The sequence below is a fragment of the Haliotis cracherodii genome, unplaced genomic scaffold, assembly GCF_022045235.1.
Source record: "Haliotis cracherodii isolate W230 unplaced genomic scaffold, xgHalCrac1.p SCAF_7, whole genome shotgun sequence".
Lineage (NCBI taxonomy): Eukaryota > Metazoa > Mollusca > Gastropoda > Lepetellida > Haliotidae > Haliotis > Haliotis cracherodii.
This window is the reverse complement of record NW_027266330.1, coordinates 24,312,529-24,330,698: the sequence shown is the minus strand read 5'-3', so window position 1 is coordinate 24,330,698 and position 18,170 is coordinate 24,312,529. Positions and strand designations below refer to the sequence as shown.

General features: G+C 39.4%; 1 protein-coding gene across 3 annotated transcripts; it reads left to right on the top strand.

Annotated features, from left to right (window-relative positions):
• The first annotated feature begins 634 nt into the window (after positions 1–634).
• Positions 635–14,080, top strand: LOC139447699 (cyclin-C-like). 3 transcript variants are annotated; one of them, XM_071229139.1, is made up of 11 exons: positions 635–743; positions 2,033–2,139; positions 2,849–2,933; positions 3,471–3,540; positions 4,151–4,202; positions 4,487–4,578; positions 4,975–5,066; positions 6,860–6,927; positions 7,172–7,251; positions 9,362–9,480; positions 13,289–14,080. In XM_071229139.1, the coding sequence occupies exons 1-11, from the start codon at positions 712–714 to the stop codon at positions 13,383–13,385; spliced, it is 894 nt and encodes a 297-aa protein (XP_071085240.1). In that variant the 5' UTR covers positions 635–711; the 3' UTR covers positions 13,386–14,080. The 3 variants fall into 3 exon arrangements, with proteins under 3 accessions (XP_071085240.1, XP_071085242.1, XP_071085241.1); XM_071229141.1 differs by having other exon boundaries at positions 13,259–13,381; XM_071229140.1 differs by having other exon boundaries at positions 13,256–13,381.
• The last annotated feature ends 4,090 nt before the right edge of the window (positions 14,081–18,170 follow it).

The window sequence follows — 18,170 nt, the reverse complement described above, 5'->3', positions numbered from 1 at the left end:
AATCAAGAGTGCATTTGGCGAACTGAAATATAAATAAAAAACTAAAATATTCTGAATACTGAAAAGATTTATAACAAAATAGAATTAGTAACTGTGTATCACGAACAACTGCCCAGAAAGTACTGAAGACCCTTCTCGCACAGTGTAATGATCGCAGTTATACAACTGTCAAACCCGTCCTCATCATGAGGCTCAGACATGCTTATATAAGTGCATAAATTCCATGGCTTATGTTCACTACGGTAAGAAGGCAGGTCCACCCGTCTACCAAATGACTTTACACGAACCTATTTCTTGAACCTTGTTGAAAAAAATTACGAATCATATTTATATAAGTTTTACGTAACACCGTAAACAAAGTACACGTGCTGCTCTCCGCGAATAGAAGGAGAGGAAATTTTGTCATTTCGGGAGCATTTATTATTGAAAAATATAAAGAACATAAAATTATGTTTGAAGTCCTTTTTCTTCACAATGTACAATTTTACTTCATAATAGCCATCTGAAGTACTAGTTTAAAAGGGGAAAGTAAATTATTTGGAATCCATATGCGATTAAACATACTAAACTATATATGGATTGAACATAAACAATAACCCGGGCGCAAGTTCTTTACGCATGCGCACATAAAGCCATAAACGCAAGAAAAATCAAAACCAAGTTACATTTGAGAATCGTATTTGAAAGATTAATAGCCTTTGAATTTCTGAAATGGCAGGAAACTTCTGGCAAAGTTCTCATTAGTAAGTATTAAATCCTGTCCAAAACCCAGTTGTGTACCAGTTTGACGGTCTCAAATGACACTTACCGATGACGCGATGTAGGCCACCTAGACGAACATCATACAGACCGCTCGGCCAATATTGTGAAAGCCCGTCAGAATATGATCGCCATATCCATGTCATTGTGATTTATGAATTATCTAGTCGCCATTTGGTGTTTTCATGTTGACATTTGTTAATGACTAGAATGCAGTTCGCTTCTAAACACATTACAATTTATGCTGTAACCTGTCAGATTAGAGAGGAAAAGAGGCTAAGGAGGTTGTTCAGTATTGTCGCGGTTTGCACCCAATACACCATATAAACAACATCCGGCTGATTATCATGGGGAGTACTGTGTTGTTACTGTCCAAAATTTGCAATATGATATGTTTGCCTCTACTCAGTGGTGTAGTGGGGAGAGAATAGAAGGTTATAATCTATAACAATAACTATATAAAACCCACATTAGTCCAGACACTCTCATGCATGCATTGAACAGCCCCACCCACCCCCCACACACAGGGCCACCCATGTTATATATGCATGCACATTGATATATAAGTCCAAGTCTATTTACGTCTTTGATACATGACGACCCCTCACCTTAATCTTTCGTCTTGTCAAATCTTAACTAATCTAATGTGAAGATCCAGTGTTGAATAGGTCTTCAGCACCCCATGTAAAAGGTGACTTTGCTTGTCGTAAGAGGCAACTAACGAGATTGCTGACTTGGTTGTCATCTCATCGATCCCAGTTGCGTGGATCGATGCTCATGATGTCAATAACTGGATTGTCTGGTCCAGACTCCATTATTTACAGACCGCAGTCATATAGCTGGAATATTGCCGAGTGTGGCGTTAAACAACAAACAAACAACACTCCGTAATCTGCCTTGTAAGCTGTTCTCATCAGTGGGCTGTCATATATAAAGGGAAGTAATTCCTCCTTTACCATCAGTAATGATTACTAATCTGGACATTATGTCTAAGCAAAACTGACGTAAGTCAGGTTTGGACAAATTCAACTGTAATTTACTATCAACTCGGAGTGTTGTCGATGTCTGAACTGGTGTCCTGGATTTCAACAAACATTCCTTACATCCACAGCAGTATATTTACATTATGCAGCCATAGTACATCTAAATCAATTAAATATTTTGTTCAAACATGACTTTACCACTAATTCCTCGCTAACCAGTAAGAAAAATATAGATGTTTTTATGGTGATTGGTTTTTTTGTCCTGAGTAATCATGTGTGTTGTATTGCAGCCAGCAGTGGCTGTTGGACAAGCAGGACTTGATGAGGGAGAGACAGCAGGATCTCAAAGTAGTCACTGAAGAAGAGTACCAGAAAATACTTATATTCTTCTCTAACTGTATGTATTAGTGTCTTATCGTACATACAATTAAGTCCAAACTGGGAATGTATTGCAATTGTTTGCCTATGGTTGTATAATATCGATAGGAATTTAAAAACTCAACTTGAATTGACAGTACTACTATGCATAACAATCAATATTTTCAAAAGTCACAGTTAGTTATAAATAAAATATAAACTATACATCAGAAACTCATATTTTACAGTTGAATTTCAAACTTGCCATGTTGAGATTAGCACGGATTACAACTTCAGACAAGTACTTGTTCCCATTATTCAAGCTATGTGTCATGCGTCATGTTTTCAGTGAAATACAAAATGGCTTTGCAAACAATAGTTACGATAACATGAAAGTGACAACATGAAGTTGAACATGTTTCAATGTGTAAATTTTCACTGACACTTGCTGTACACCTGGAGCGTTAGCCTCTGAGAATGTCATAATAGCCAACTGAAATGGGGACTGGATGTGTCGTCATGTTCGTTGTAATATTTGTATCCTGACAGCATGGGACATGATAGTAGATATTTCTCAGTATCGAGGATTCTGGTTCTGACCACACCTCATATTTGCTGTAGGAACTAGCTAAATATGGGATAAGGTGGGCAGGTTTTGTTGCTTGTATGATTGTGTGTCAGCAAACCCTGACAGTATGTGAAAAAACATCAAATGTTGTTGTCTAATATGTGTACATCCTGTCTTTCAGTCATGCAAGCACTTGGAGAACAGTTGAAACTCAGACAGCAGGTTATTGCAACAGCTACAATCTATTTCAAAAGATTCTATGCCAGGTTTGTGAAAATGCATTCTGAATATCAAGTTGAGATCTGTGTAACCACGACAACTCATCCCTCAGTCACTGATGTAGAAGGGGTTTTAGGCTAGCTAAGTGGGTAAAGTGTTGGTTTATCACATGTTCTGGTTCTATTCCCTTCAGTCATACATTTAGTAAACCCATGTACATGATAGTGCAATATTGGTTAACATGCTTAAAGTGAATGATGAAGAATAACCCATTTTGTGGGGGAAAATTGGTTCATGTTAGTTCTGTAGGATGTAGAACATGTAGAAACAAACAATAAGCCCAACTTGTGTGAGTGAGTGAGTATGGTTTTATGCCACTGATAGCAATATTCCAGCAATATCACGGCAGGGGACACCAGAAATGGGCTTCACACATTGTACCCTTGTTTGGAATCGAACGTGATGAGCGAACGCTTTAGCCACTTGGCTTGAGCCCTTGGTAAGGAAACATGAAGGAAGCAAAGTATTTATTGGGAGAAGGCTGTGCCAAGATGCAAGTTGTCATGGTATATTTGGTGTTGTAGGAACTCCTTGAAGTCTATTGATCCCTGGCTGATGGCCCCGACCTGTGTCTTCCTGGCTGCCAAAGTAGAGGTACGTAATCTCAAAGACAAAAATTGAATTTGATGTATGAAGATGAAGTGGTTCTTGAAAGGTGTTTGTGTTCCTAGCAGTAGGGGGATGGGGTGCGAGGGAATCTGGTTCTTGATGGATGTTCTTTCTGCCAGCAGTGGGGTTGAGACTGGTTCTTGGATGATGTTCTTTCTGCCAGCAGTGGGGGGAACGGGTGGCCCAGTTGTCTAAGGCACCGCAATTCCCTATGCAGAGTTGCTTCTCTTGGGCATGACAGAAACCTATGATTGTGGGTTCGAATTCCCGTTCGCCCCGATCATGTTTCTAGGTTTGTCAGCACCATACCTGTGCTCGTGGGTTTCACCGAAGTGGTAAATGTCTGAGACATTAAGCTGACACGCCGTGATATAACTGGAATACTGTGAAAAGCGGCGTTAAACCCAACTGACTCACTCTACCAGCAGTGGGGTTGAGAGTGGTTCTTGGATGATATTCTTTCTGTCAGCTGTGGGGTGGGGACAGTGAATGATATTAGACAAAAGTACTGTAACTTTCAGAGGAGTATCAATGTGTCCTTTAGGGTCAAACAATCAAACAAGCCCTGGTAACTGTATATTTATTATCGTTTCAGGAATCTGGCGTCATATCTAACAGCAGGCTGATTAGTACATGTCAGAATATTGGTAAGTGTTTCATCAAGTAATGTATACTAAGGCCATTTGGAAACACATATTTGTGTATTTGTAATATTTAGCAAAATGGCCACAAAAATCAAATTAAGGTGTTCTGGATGTTTTGGGGCATGTGATAATCAAACATAACAATGTTGTTTGGAGATGGACTTGAGCACAAAAACACATCTTTTCTGATCTTGAGTTGATTATGCATTTTTGTTCTATGTCAGCATATATATATGTGTGTGTGTGTGTTTTCTGCATGTGTCAAGACATGCTTGCTTGTGTTACAGTGAAGAGTAAGTTCTCCTATGCCTACAACCAGGAGTACCCCTACAGGATACAGAACGTCCTGGAGTGTGAGTTCTACCTGCTGGAGATGATGGTGAGCTGCTGTCTAACTACACTGTCCCAGGGGTTTGCTTCCATTAGGACGTGTTTGTTTATTTGTTTTTTGTTGTTAATGCCACACTTAGAAATATTCTGCCACATTAAGTATGAAGAATTTCAGATAATAGTTGCTCAAATTAAGTATTTTTTATTGAGCCATTTTTATTGTATCCTGACTCAAGTCTAGAGATATGTATCAAGACATATCATGACCATTGATAACGCCTCTACTGTTTTGAATTCTCCATTTTGGCATATCATATTTGCTAAGATTATGTGTAAATTGAAATGGGTCTAGGGATGTTTAGAGACCAGCAGAATCACATACACACTGAACCATGTTTAACCCTGTTGCCATGTGGTTGACATTTAATCGACTTGACAATTGCAGGATTGCTGTCTGATCTTGTACCATGCCTATCGCCCACTCACACAGTACTGTGGGGACTTGGGATCCGAGAGTGACCTCCTGCCCCTTGCATGGTGAGAACAGTGGAACAAGTTACAGAGAACATGTTGTAAAGAACTGATGAACCACAGTGAACTTAAGATAAAAAAAAAACCTTCCATGACTGGCTAGATCTGACAGAATTGTTCGATAGGCATTACTTTGAAGTTGACAGATGACAAAGTAGACACAAGTTATGGATAACAACTTCTTTAATACTGTAAAGGCGACGTTTTGGTATAGATCTGTATACCATTGTCAAGCAAGTCTTGTGCAAGCAAAGACATTGCCAGACTCTAATAGCCAATAAGCATTAGGTATTCAGTTTGTTCTTTCATTGAAGTTTATTCATCTTTTCATCACTTACTTAAGAGATTCACGTTTAGTTCCTTGAACCTTCATAGTTTTATACACGTTTACCATGTTTAGTTCTTTGGTCACGTAACAGGTAAGTTATTCAAATTTAGTTGATTAGTTTTCATTAAGTTAGTCCTGATCTGAAAATATTTAGTTCGACTAAGCAATAGTGTGAATCATCAGACAGATTCACCATGATTATGTTTGTAGTTCGCACCATACCCGTGCTCATGGGTTTCACCAAAGTTGATTAACATCTGAGATCTGCATCACTTTGGGCTTTCATCCAAAATTAACCTGATATAGTGAAACACAAACTCACTCACTTGTCTGTTAAAAGTTGTAACTACTTATTTATTCTATATTTACCGCATTCGATGTAATAAGCGCTCAGGGCGCTCTCAAAATTAGAAATAGGGGCTCTTATTAGAATATTACTTTGGTGAAAAAAAACGAGTTGAAAGATAAATTTCGTGGTTTATGCTGACAGCCTGAAATGTGTATGTACGACAGATATATTTTTCCAGAATTTAATTGTCCATAATTATGGGTGCATATAACACATGAGTGCATATTATACACGAAAAAATAAGTCATGTGTACATTGATCAATCGGAAGGGGTGCCAATTGGGATTGTTCACTTGCCAATATATTAGCAAATATCGCCGTGGGCGCTTATTAGAGCAGGGCGCTTATTACGTCGAATACGGTATTTGTATTTTTGTGGTTTAAGTGTTTACTGATCATGCTGGAGACTTGGGTTTGATTCCCCATATGGGCACAGTAGTTATATTGCTGGACAAGCAGTGTCAAACCTAGCTCACTCACTCACCATTAACCTGTCCGCCTCCGTGGTCTAGTGGTAGAACGTCTGCCCAGAGAGTGGAAGGCCTGAAGTTGGATCCCTGGCCGCGTCATACCAAAAGATGTTAAAAGATGGTACTTGTTGTTACCCTGTCTGGTGCTCGGCATTAAGGGGCTAAAACAAGTTCTGGTTGACTCGGAGTCAGTATACTGTGTCTGAGTGGGGTATTCATGTTAAACTGCGGCATGGTATCTCGGTGGGCTAGCACTATAAATTGGCATCAGTCCGAACTAGTACAAGCAACCACGCACGCATGCACGCACATGCACACACGTGCATGCACATACATGCACATCGCTATATAAGTGCAATAATCTTGGACGCGATGTTAAACCCCACTTTACCTCATCCCACCATAAACCATCTTAACATGATGAAATAACAAGTCTGATGCAAATTACAATATCACTGATAATGTTGATCTAATGGGCTGATGATTAAAAAGTGTTGCAATCTTGTTCTGTTTCAAAACAGCAAATACTTTTTATCATTCCTTATTTATTTGTTTCAGATCCATAAATAAATGTCCACTAACAACAAACCTGTGAACTTTGACAATCATGATTGTAGTGTTCTCCACTTTATGTTTTGTCTTTTATTCCTAGGAGAATTGTCAACGACAGTCTTCGTACAGATGTCCCCCTGATATTCCCTCCATACATCATCGCATTAGGTAAGTTTTTTAATAACTGTTAGTCCATCTGTCAACATCTTAGGGTACTACAGACAGGACCCCTTCTGTGTGCTAAAAATTAGACTACACAAATGTACTCTAGCTGAAATTAGACTACCCAAACGTAGATTTGCTGCGTTCTGTGAGTCATTTCTATTTTCGCATTGATGTGCATAGAACGAAATGTGATAAGATAATGATGTGTTAGTAGTAGCTAATATAGTAGTTATTGTACTTGTTTCAGCTTGTTTGCACATGGCATGCGTCATCAAGCAGAAGGATATAAAACAGTGGTTTGCTGAGCTCTCTGTGGACATGGACAAGGTAGGACACAGCGTCAAACAATGGTGGCTTGTGCATGAAAGGGGACTATTGATAAACAACTCCCAGATTACTCATTACATGACAGAAATGAGGACTGGTTGGTTGCAATGTGTAAATGTGTAAACTACATGATTTGTTGCTCATTCTATCAACCACTGGTTTATACTTGACTTTGTTGTAGCCGCAGCATTGTGTGCCAGTACACAAAATTCACTCACTTTGTCACTCAGGGGATGGTGTTTCATTGTTCTTCAGGGGGCACAGGTGGCCCAGTTGTCTAAGGCGCAGCAATTGGCTGTGGGTTCGAATCCTGGTTCACCCCGATTATGTTTCTAGGTTTGTCAGCACCATACCCATGCTTGTGGGTTTCACCGAAGTGGTAAACGTCTAAGACCTGCATCACTTCGGGCTTTCCTCCCACATTAAGCTGACACGCCGTGATATAATTTGAATACTGTTAAAAGCGGAGTTAAACCCAACTCACTCACTCACTCTTTGTTCCTCAACAGCATGGGGCATTGCTCATAATTATTAATATCAAATCATTGGATTATCTGGTTATTTGATTATTTTCAGGCTGTGGTCATGAAGTTGGAATATTGATGCATGCAATGTTAATCAACAAAATACTAAGTAGACCATATGTATGCTGCTGTTGACAACGATAGTGAAAACCACATACCATATTTCCTCTATTAGATGCCAGACCTCCAAAACACTAATCTAAATGATGCCAGGTCATACGTCCTGTCCAAAAAATAGAAGCCAGGCCTCTGGTAGATGCTGGGTCTCTAATAGAGGCTGGGTCCATCATTTAATGAAATTAACTATCCCCATCAAATTAACTTGCGGCATGTAACGATTTCTCCCTACAATTGACAATAACCATTTCCTGCAAATGTATCCTTTGTATGACTATAGAATTTGGGATTCGGTGAGTTGCCACTGTGCCAGCATTAAACAGAAAAGAACATGGGCCTCTAATAGACACCGGGTCAACAGCTTGCGTGAAATTAATAGATGCCTGGGCATCTAATAGAGGAAATATGGTAGTTCAAAGGTAGCCTAGTGGTAGAGCGTTCACTTGTCGTGGCAAATACCTAGGTTTGATTCCCCATGTTGTGAAGCCCATAATACACTCCAGGATTGATCTTGACCTGCTCAGAATCTGATATTTCAGCCCCAAATCAGCAGCAAATGTCAGTAAAAATTCCCAACTTGGAATTAAGATTTTCTTCATAGTATTCGTGGTAATCATGTTGATATCTTCTTTATTCGTATTATTCGTAGTAATCATGTTGATGTAGTTATAACTAATATTATGACTTTGTAGAGGTAACTTGTATTTCACTGATAACAGGACCAATAAAAAGGAACCCGCATTATTGTATAGAAGACAAAATTTGGACACCTCTGAATACAGTGTTCCCTCACTGTTGTGCCCTTCAATATAGCGCTAACTTGTTTATAGTGCAAGGTAATGCATGGCTCCCAAATGTTTAATTAAATTAAACTGACACAATGTTTTTTCCCAATCGCAAAAAAAACATTACCAGCTGATCACCGCACGCAACACTGGAAATACCAATCAACAAATCTGATCTGAAATCTACCATTTAATCCTATTATTAAACTCTGTGGTTATTAGAAGATGTCATAAGAATTTAGTTTGTAATATATTTTATTAATTTTATTTAAAATTTCTTTCGATTGTTGATTACATTAATTTCGGCAAAAGAAATGTAAGAAAATAAAGATTTTAATAAATTCTCAATTTTGCTGAAAATGATATAAAAAAATCCAGTTTTCGTGGCAAGGCACTAATTTTTTCATTCTAAATAAGTCCTTGGCACTGTATAACGGTATAATAGTTTGTTGGGGCGGTCGGGTAGCCTAGTGGTTAAAGCATTAGCTCGTCACACCGAAGACCCGGGTTCGATTCCCAACATGGGTTCAATGTGTGAAGCCCATTTCTGGTGTCCCCCGCCGTGATATTGCTAGAATATTGCTAAAAGCGGCGTAAAACCAAACTCACTCACTCACTATAATAGTTTGTGAACCTCAATTTTGGTGAGGTAGTTTTCTCCTGACTGATGTTTTTGTGTTGCAGATTCTGGAGGTGACTCGTCAGATTCTAGCGTTATATGAAATGTGGAAGAAGTATGATGAAAAGAAGGAAATTCCAGCAGTACTGGCCAAAATGCCAAAGCCAAAGTTAAACCCTTCAAGGTAATATTAATTGTCTCTCAGAGGGAATCCTCACTGCTTTGAAAATATGATTAAATCTAAATGTAATCTAGTTTTCTTTTAAGTATAAATTAAATTATTCTAAGTGTCAACTTTAGTATTTTTTAAATTTTAACTGAGAAATCATTTGTGGCAAACGTAACTGCTCGTGCTCTCTTTCTGTTTCTGTTGCATGTTACCATGGTTACAGTTTAGTGTAAACAGATTCTAGCCTTTTTTGTTTAGTCAGTGCAAAATATTTTGTATTTTTTGTAAATTCTGGTAATCTTGCCTTTCACATGTCAATGTGTAGATATCGTAGATGACAGGAAATAGTGTCTCCATTCCATGGTAATTTCGGATGGGGATTCTGGGGTGGGGATGTTTCAAATCAGCCAATTTCAGCACAAGAGTGCATAGCATTCAAAGTAGCATATCTCATTTCTGTACCTCGAAAGCAAATAGAAAAGGCCAGTTCCGATAGCAAATAATAAACTTTTCTAGTCAATGAGGACTACCATCATCAGATAATTACTTGTCACCAGAACAGTGTCAGACTAGCTGATTTGGATGAATTTCGAGGGCTATTATACCCTTCAAAAATGCATCAATGCCTATGCTCTCAGCCTTTGGCTTGACGGGCCAGGACTAGTAGTACAGTCGTGCCTCGTTTATACGGACACTTGCGTCACTTCACATTTCGTCCGTATAAACGAATTTCCGTATAACTGAAACCAGCTGGAAGTCTGTCATGGAAGTTTGAACTTTACCACATTTTGAGGTTTGAATTTTAAACAATAAATCCAAATTGTCCAGATCCCCTGTGTTCTCGTAATAGGTAGACAAGGTCTCTATACAAGCCACGAACTTGTGCTTGGGGATTACATGTACAATAAACAAGCTCGTCTCAAACGTAACTCAGTGTCACTTGGTTAATTGACTTCTCACGAGTCAAAGGATTACCACCAGCGGTAGTGTATTGTCCGGATAAGTGAGACAATTTTGTGTGCATTTCAATGTTTTGTGTATGAAAATGACCGTCCGGTTCCGGAAACTGAATTTCCGTATATACGGGTAAATTTATATAGTCATTATTTCTTTTTGAATGAAAATCGTCCGAGAACCGAGGTTTCCGGATATCTGAGGTCCGTATAAGCGGGGCACGACTGTATTTACAGGTGGATGTGATGTAGCTGGAATATTGCTGACTGCATAAAATAAACAACTTTTGAATCAAGTAAGGATAAGAATTAATGGATGAACAACTTCTTTATTACTATTAAGAGCTTTTAATTGTTATAAAGAAGTTGTTCATCCATAAATTCTTATCCTTACTTAATACTCCAACTTCTAAATGCCTCTCAAAGAAACTTTTGAATCACTGTTTTGAACTGATTTGTTTCTGTTGGCTATGGCTAAATAAAAGAATTTACAGCTGCAGGCTTCAAAAACATTTAAATCGCTCCATTTGTGGCTTGGCTTTTTGTTTAAGCAAATTGGCACTAGGTTTCTTTTGGCGTGTTTCTACAATAATGCTTGCTCTGAACCCACGTGAGATTTGCGGGTTAGAAGAGGTCCTAAGTTAACCGTGCTGGTCATTAGAGAAGGCCAAATGGATCAGGTGTCAGGTCCGTTGACTTGATTGTCATTGTACCCTGTCAGTGAGGATCATTGTACACAATATAAATCACTGGATTGTCACATACAGGCCACTGCCATATAGCTGGAATATTGCTGATTGTGGTGTTAAGCGAAAAAAAAACCCAATAACCCAAGCTTGCTCAGAAGGACGTCCTCTGTTCTGCTTATTTCACTAACACCTTTGTGCGGTTGTGTGATCCCCTTTAGATTAATAATTACTTATTGTTCATAAACAGCCTCATCATTGTCGGTACTTCACGGATGTGTGTACACTAAGTTCCTCCATTGACTGTGAATGCATGGGCTTTGAGGTGTAATGAAAGCGCTTGTCTATTTTTGGTCAGATAACTCCTGTATGACCCACCGAGGTCAAATGAAGCCTACTCCATGCATGAACTTTGTGCATAGAAGGGCCGCAGTCAGTGTTCATTGATTTGAACTCTCCCTGATTTCCCTCTAGCTGGACGCCAGAAACCTATGATTGTGGGTTCGAATCTCGGTTCGCCCCGATTATGTTTCTAGGTTTGTCAGCACCATACCCGTTTCACCAAAGTGGTTAACGTCTGAGACCTGCATCATTTCAGGATATCCTCCCACATTAAGCTGACACGCCGTGATATAACTGGAATACTGTTAAAAGCGGCGTTAATTCCAACTCACTCACTCACTCTAGCTGGAGTCAGGTCTAAACAAACTTCACTACAGAGCGGACGTATGTGTCCATGGATGACTTGGGAACATAGTGTATACATACCCATAAAGTATTGACATGATTCAAGAATTTCACTTTCTTTTTTGATAGTTATGCAAGATATTTTTTTGTAGGAAACAAATTTTATTTCTGTTTTTTTGCAAGATCTTTCTTAACCATCTATGGATTCTCTGGATTAGCAGTTCTGACTATTAGAATTAAGTATTCCCAACATTTGGATTCAAGATTTTCAAGATAGGTCCGAAGTACTCCATGTTTGTTCCATCCCTCCTGGGGATTCTAGAGAGACCACTAAAGTAGGTTGAAATGTCTGACTTGGCTGGAGAGAGCAGATCTGGCTCATGGTATTAGTCCCTGGACCACAAGGTTTATGTACAGGCCACCATCATGTAGTTGGAATATAGCCGACTGTGGCTGAAATATAACATTCATTCACTCACTCACTCAACTGTTGACTAAAAAGAAACATGTTTATTTCAGTTTTTTAATATACGACCTGGTCAGAATTTCTATATTTCAAATGTCGTTCCCTGAGAACTGGTTAATTTATTTCATCTTTACAAAATTTACTAGGGGTGTAGATTTATACCCTTCCCAGGGTTAGTCTGGTTTTATTACCTTAAAGATTGATGCACCAATCAGTGACACCTGTCACAACATGGTCCAAACTTTTACTTTTTGTGTTAGTTTTTACCAGCCTGTTTGTTTCAAATAGCCTCAATGAACACCAGCCCAATTTGGATTCACTGTTTGGTTATCTGCCACGTGGAGTCCTAGTTAGGATGAGTTCCCAGTACCCTGTGCTTGTCATACAAGGCGACTTAATAGAGCGGGTGGTCCGATTCGGTGGCTTGAGTTTTAGTGTCACCATACCCCGATCAATCATTGGTTTGTCTGGTCCTGACCTGATTATTTACTGACTGCCAACCTGTGCCGGAATATTTGCTGAGTGGCACTTAGCAACAAGAAATTAATAAATCAATTTTAATTGGTTTAAACATGATCTACCTCCTTTCTCGGGATAAATGCGATGACATTGTAAGCACAGTGTCCATTAAATGTTTCACTAAGATGGTGTATTGGTGGGTGTAGTGTTACCATGGTAACATGAGTGTTATCAGGGACACTGTAAGCACAGTGTCCATTAAATGTTTCACTAAGATGGTGTATTGGTGGGTGTAGTGTTACCATGGTAACATGAGTGTTATCAGGGAGGAGTAGTGTTACTATGGTTACAGGACCAAATAATGCATATGCCCAGGGAATCCTTGGATGTTTTGATAGTGTACTCCTAGTAAAGTTTCTGCCTCCTAGAGTAGGCGATGGTAGCTAGTTAGGAGTGTAGTGTAGCCTGGCTTCTCTCTGCCTGTCTATCCGTCCGGCTGTCAGTGATGCATGCCACACCTATCTCTCTCTTTGCTACAGTAGCAGCTGACTGGTCGTATTTTCACTTGGCAGACCTCCCTCTGAGGCCTCGGGGGCACAGGAAGGGGCGGGGTCACAGGCATCGCAGGCAGGGCAGAGCACACAGCAGCAGCACCAACAGGTTCAGTGATGGAGACAGAACAAGAGTCCGATTGAAATCATTCCATGCGGCTGTTAGAACAAAGGCAGCTGCTAGATGGATAGACTTGAGCCTGTGCAAGAGGAACTGTGGTTGACAAGTTAGAGGTGGAATGGCTACCAAGCCTGTGCTTGTGGAATTCTGGTTGACGGGGCTTCATTGACTATGATCATGCGAGTGTGCAAGGAAACTGGTGGACAGGTTGAAGACAGACAGTGTATTTGCCCTGAGAGACGACCTTGTGAGTTTCACTTCGAGGGAGGCATCAGAGGGAAGACCATGTGATGACAAAGAATGGTTAATCAGGAATTCCTCCAAACCTGTGGCGGACATTATTCAACAGTTGTATGAAAAGATAGGGCTTTTCAGTGCACACGTGTCCTGAGGGTGTTCAAGAGGACAGTATGTCATGTTACAATGTTACACATATGTTGTCATGGTACAGGCACATTGTCATTTGGTAGTGGAGAAATCTTCATCGCCAGCCATACTGACCGGAGACAAAAGGATCTGATTGTTATCAACCATTGACAATTATGTAAAGTTAAAATATGGATAAAATATAACAGTTTAAATGATTATGTCAATAAATGAAAACATGTCTTGTGTGATTTGTACATATGCATTTTCAATACAAATGATTGTTGATCTGTTGTGCAAAAAAAGCACACGCAACTGAACCTGAATTACTATTTGTTGTTTGTGCATTATACAGGCTTCATGAATAAGGAATTATTTCTTGATGGGATCATAAGTGCATGTCGGGCTCTTTTTTTTTTTTTACAGATTTCAGTTCTCAAAACAAGACAAGAATTTTTCTGCAGTTATTGTAAGAAAAAATTGTGAGATATGAAAGAAAAAACCCATTTCAAACTTGAAAACTTATTTGGGAGAAGGTACCGTATTTGATTTATTTAAAGGGATTCATCTGGGTGCTTCTGCCAGCTAAGGATATAGTTTATAAGAATTTTGATGCAGTGAACAGAAGAAATTGTGTATTTAAAACTATTATAATATCGGGAATACTAAACTCTAATATTGTATTATTTTAGTTGCAGCTTTTACCGGTATGAATAGTGGTTGTCGTGACTACCTCTCTTGCTTTGAGCACACGTTTACGGAACATTGAGCATATATTGAGCACAGATTGTCTGGGTCCAGCAGGGATTTCGAAGGGTTGTAATTAGTGTTCAGTGGTAAAAAAGGATTTACAGGAATTTCTCCTCCACATTCCTCATTTTCAGGATCAGCAGATTTGTCAACCAAGTGGTAAGATGCCTTGGTTTGTAAAATATTGCAGCTCGGTTACCCTATTATCTAAGTCGATGACATGGTACAGGTCTTTACTTCTGGCCTTCATCAATCATCACCTTGGATAAGGGCATGCTGATTTGGAATGCTGGGACAGAAGTTGGTCCATACCAAAATTGTAATCAGGAGGCCTTTTTAGACAACAGTCAGTGCTTGATGGCAAAAACAGATATTTAAAAAAATCAGCATTGATATTTAGAAACTTTCTACATAAATCAGAGGACTAAACACTAATGCTAAGATCTAATGCTTTGAACAAGTAATGATCTCATCATTTGGATAAACATACATGCCAAAGTTCAGCTCCCTCAACCTTTGAGAGAATTTAAGAGCATGGTGAAAACAAGGCATAAAACATAGGTGTTGAAATTTCTTGACATTTTGAACAAAAGTAGCTGAGCAAAGGCCACAAATAGATTTTTCAATATGGCTGTTACAGCCTAACAGATAAGCTCTTGAACAAATGGTCTTCATTGGTGGGGACAAGCATGGAAATTTTCAGCTTCATTGATCTGGTTTCTGATGAGATCATGTTGATAGTGTGAGGGACAGAAAATACTCTTAGAAATGTTGGGCATATCGGAAATAACTTAAAATTTCAAAAGTTCTGACAGACATTAGTTTCTAGTTATAGTTGTATGATAATAAAGAACGAATTGGAAACACATTACAACCACGATCTTGAACGACAATAGGGGTAAGATAGGGAAATTTCAAAGTTAATGTTTTTGGATCAGTAGTGCATACATAATACTGCTACGATGTTGCGATTTGAGGAAATCTGTCACACTCTATTTGGCAAACATGGTCGACACACACATCTCCCTGTCATGTCCAAGACGTGTTCAATTGGGGGACGGTCTCATTGCTGGCCATGGCACATTCTATGGGTGTTGTGCTGCTGGAGGTGAGCACTGACGTGCAAGGTAAGCACAAGCGTTTTTGCCCAGAAAGACAAGATCGACAGAATGGTCCCCAGGGATTAATTGAACTTCCTTGATTTAAACATATTTAATGCACAAAAGGTGAATGGGATTGGTACAAGTTCTCAAACTTAGGACACCTTCTTTGAAAGTGTCGAAGTCAGGAATGACATCCTTCACGTGTGTGGTGTGATTGTGTGAGACTGTCCGAGATGGTTTGTTGCACAGTTTTACAGATATAAACGTTCTTGCATATGTTTGTCATCAACACTTATTTTTCTTCTAATACCGTATTCGACGTAATAAGCGCCCACGGCAATATTTGCTAATTTATTGGCTAGTGAACAATCCCAAGTGGCACCCCTTCCGATTGATCAATGCACACAAGACTTATTTTTTCGCGTATAATACACACTCGTGTGTTATATGCGCCCTTAATTATGGATTATGGGCAATTAGAATCTGGATAAAATATATCTGTCGTACTTAAACATTCCAGGCTGTCAGCATAAACCACGAAATTTATCTTTCAACTCCATTTTTTTCACCAAAATAATATTCTAATACGAGCCCCCTATTTCTATTTTGACAGCGCCCCAGGCGCTTATTACGTCGAATACGGTACATGGTATTCATGATTTCCCTACTTTTTTTATGAAATAGTCGAAAACCCGTACCTGTGTTGAGCCCCTCTACAACTGCAAGTACCAAACTTATTCCATTTTGAACAGAAATGGCTGAGTTGTGGCCATTAAAAGTGTCAGATTAAGTACGTTTATTTGTCCTGTGGTTTTTGAGATGTTTATGACAGAAATGTGGACTAACACAGGGCGAATCTAATAATGTGTGCATACCTAGTTTTGATTTCATTTGTAACAAATTATTTCATTAGAAGATATGATTCTCAAACTCCCCAAACATATATACAACAAGACAAAAAGTGAGCAGGGCTCACTTATACCCCCAACTTCAACTCAAACATATTTCCGAGTTCAAAACATGGAAAAAAGCAATATTTTCTCAGAAAATCCACTTATCGAAATCAAACTTTGCACTGCACCTCTCCCATTGGTATAGAAACTGTGCTCCCAATTGGAAAACAATCCATGAAGTAGTTTTCAAGTCCTAGGTTGCTTAAATGTTTCAACAAAAACATAAGTAAAAATGTGGAAAAAAACTATTTTCAGAAAATCCAAATATTGAAAACAAGCTTCGGACTTCACCTCCTGTTGGTCTAGAAAATGTACCCCCAATAAGAAAAGAATCCATGAAGTAGTTTTCAAGTCAAAGGTTGCACACATTGGAAGTAAAAAACATATTCTCAAAGTTCACAACATGTTTCAGTAAAAAATGAAAAAAAGCTGTATTTTTTTAGAAAATCCAAATATTGAAATCAAACTTCGCACTGCACCTCTCCTATAGGTATAAAACGTGTTCACGTTTGTAAATCAATATATTACTTTTCAAGTTCAGGTCACACCCACTAAAGTCCTGGGGGGGCACGGGTGGCCCAGTCGACTAAGGCGCGGCAATTTGCTGTGCAGAGTTGCGTCCCTTCGGCACGCCAGAAACCTATCATTGTGGGTTTGAATCCTGGTTGGCCCCAATTGTGTTTCTAGGTTTGTCAGCACCATACCCGTGCTTGTTGGTTTCACCGAAGTGGTAAACGTCTTAGACCTGCATCACTTCGGGCTTTCCTCCCACATTAAGCTGACACGCCGTGATATAACTGGAATGATGTTAAAAGCGGCGTTAAACACAACTCACTCACTCACCCACTAAAGTCCTGGAAGGCCTTCCGCAACCAATGCATGCCGTAAGGGTCGACTGGATCGGGTGGTCAGGCTCACTGACATGGTAGATTACTCCAATTGCTTGGATCAATGTTCATGTTGTCAATTGATTGTCTGGTCCAGACTCGACTCGATTACAGAGTTAGAACTAAACTCAAAAGCCTCACTAGCCAGGGTAAAGATAAAACAATTGGGGAAATTTGTACAAGGTCCCAAGAATTTGTCCCCAGGTACTTGCCCTGGGCTAGTGTTAAGTTCTAACCCTGAATATGACCACCTTATTACAGCTGAAATATTGCCGAGTGATGGTGAGTGAGTGAGTGAGTTTGGTTTAACGCCTCTTTTAACAGTATTCCAGTTATATCACGGCGTGTCAGCTTAATGTGGGAAGAAAGCCCGAAGTGATGCAGGTCTCAGATGTTTACCACTTCGGTGAAACACACCAGCACGGGTATGGTGCTGACAAACCTAGAAACATAATTGGGGCGAACTGGGATTCGAACCCACTATCATAGGTTTCTGGCGTGCCCAAGGGACGTAACTCTACACAGCGAATTGCAGCGCCTTAGACAACTGGGCCCCCTGTTCGGTGATGAATTAAACAAGCAACACTACAGTGACGCCAGCCATCCAACTCAATAAGACAAAAACTAATGTATTTTGATTCATTTATTTTTTGGGATGATGCTTTAAGCCAGCAGTTTTAAATGTCAGGCAACAAATAGTACACATAAGTGTATAGGACATGC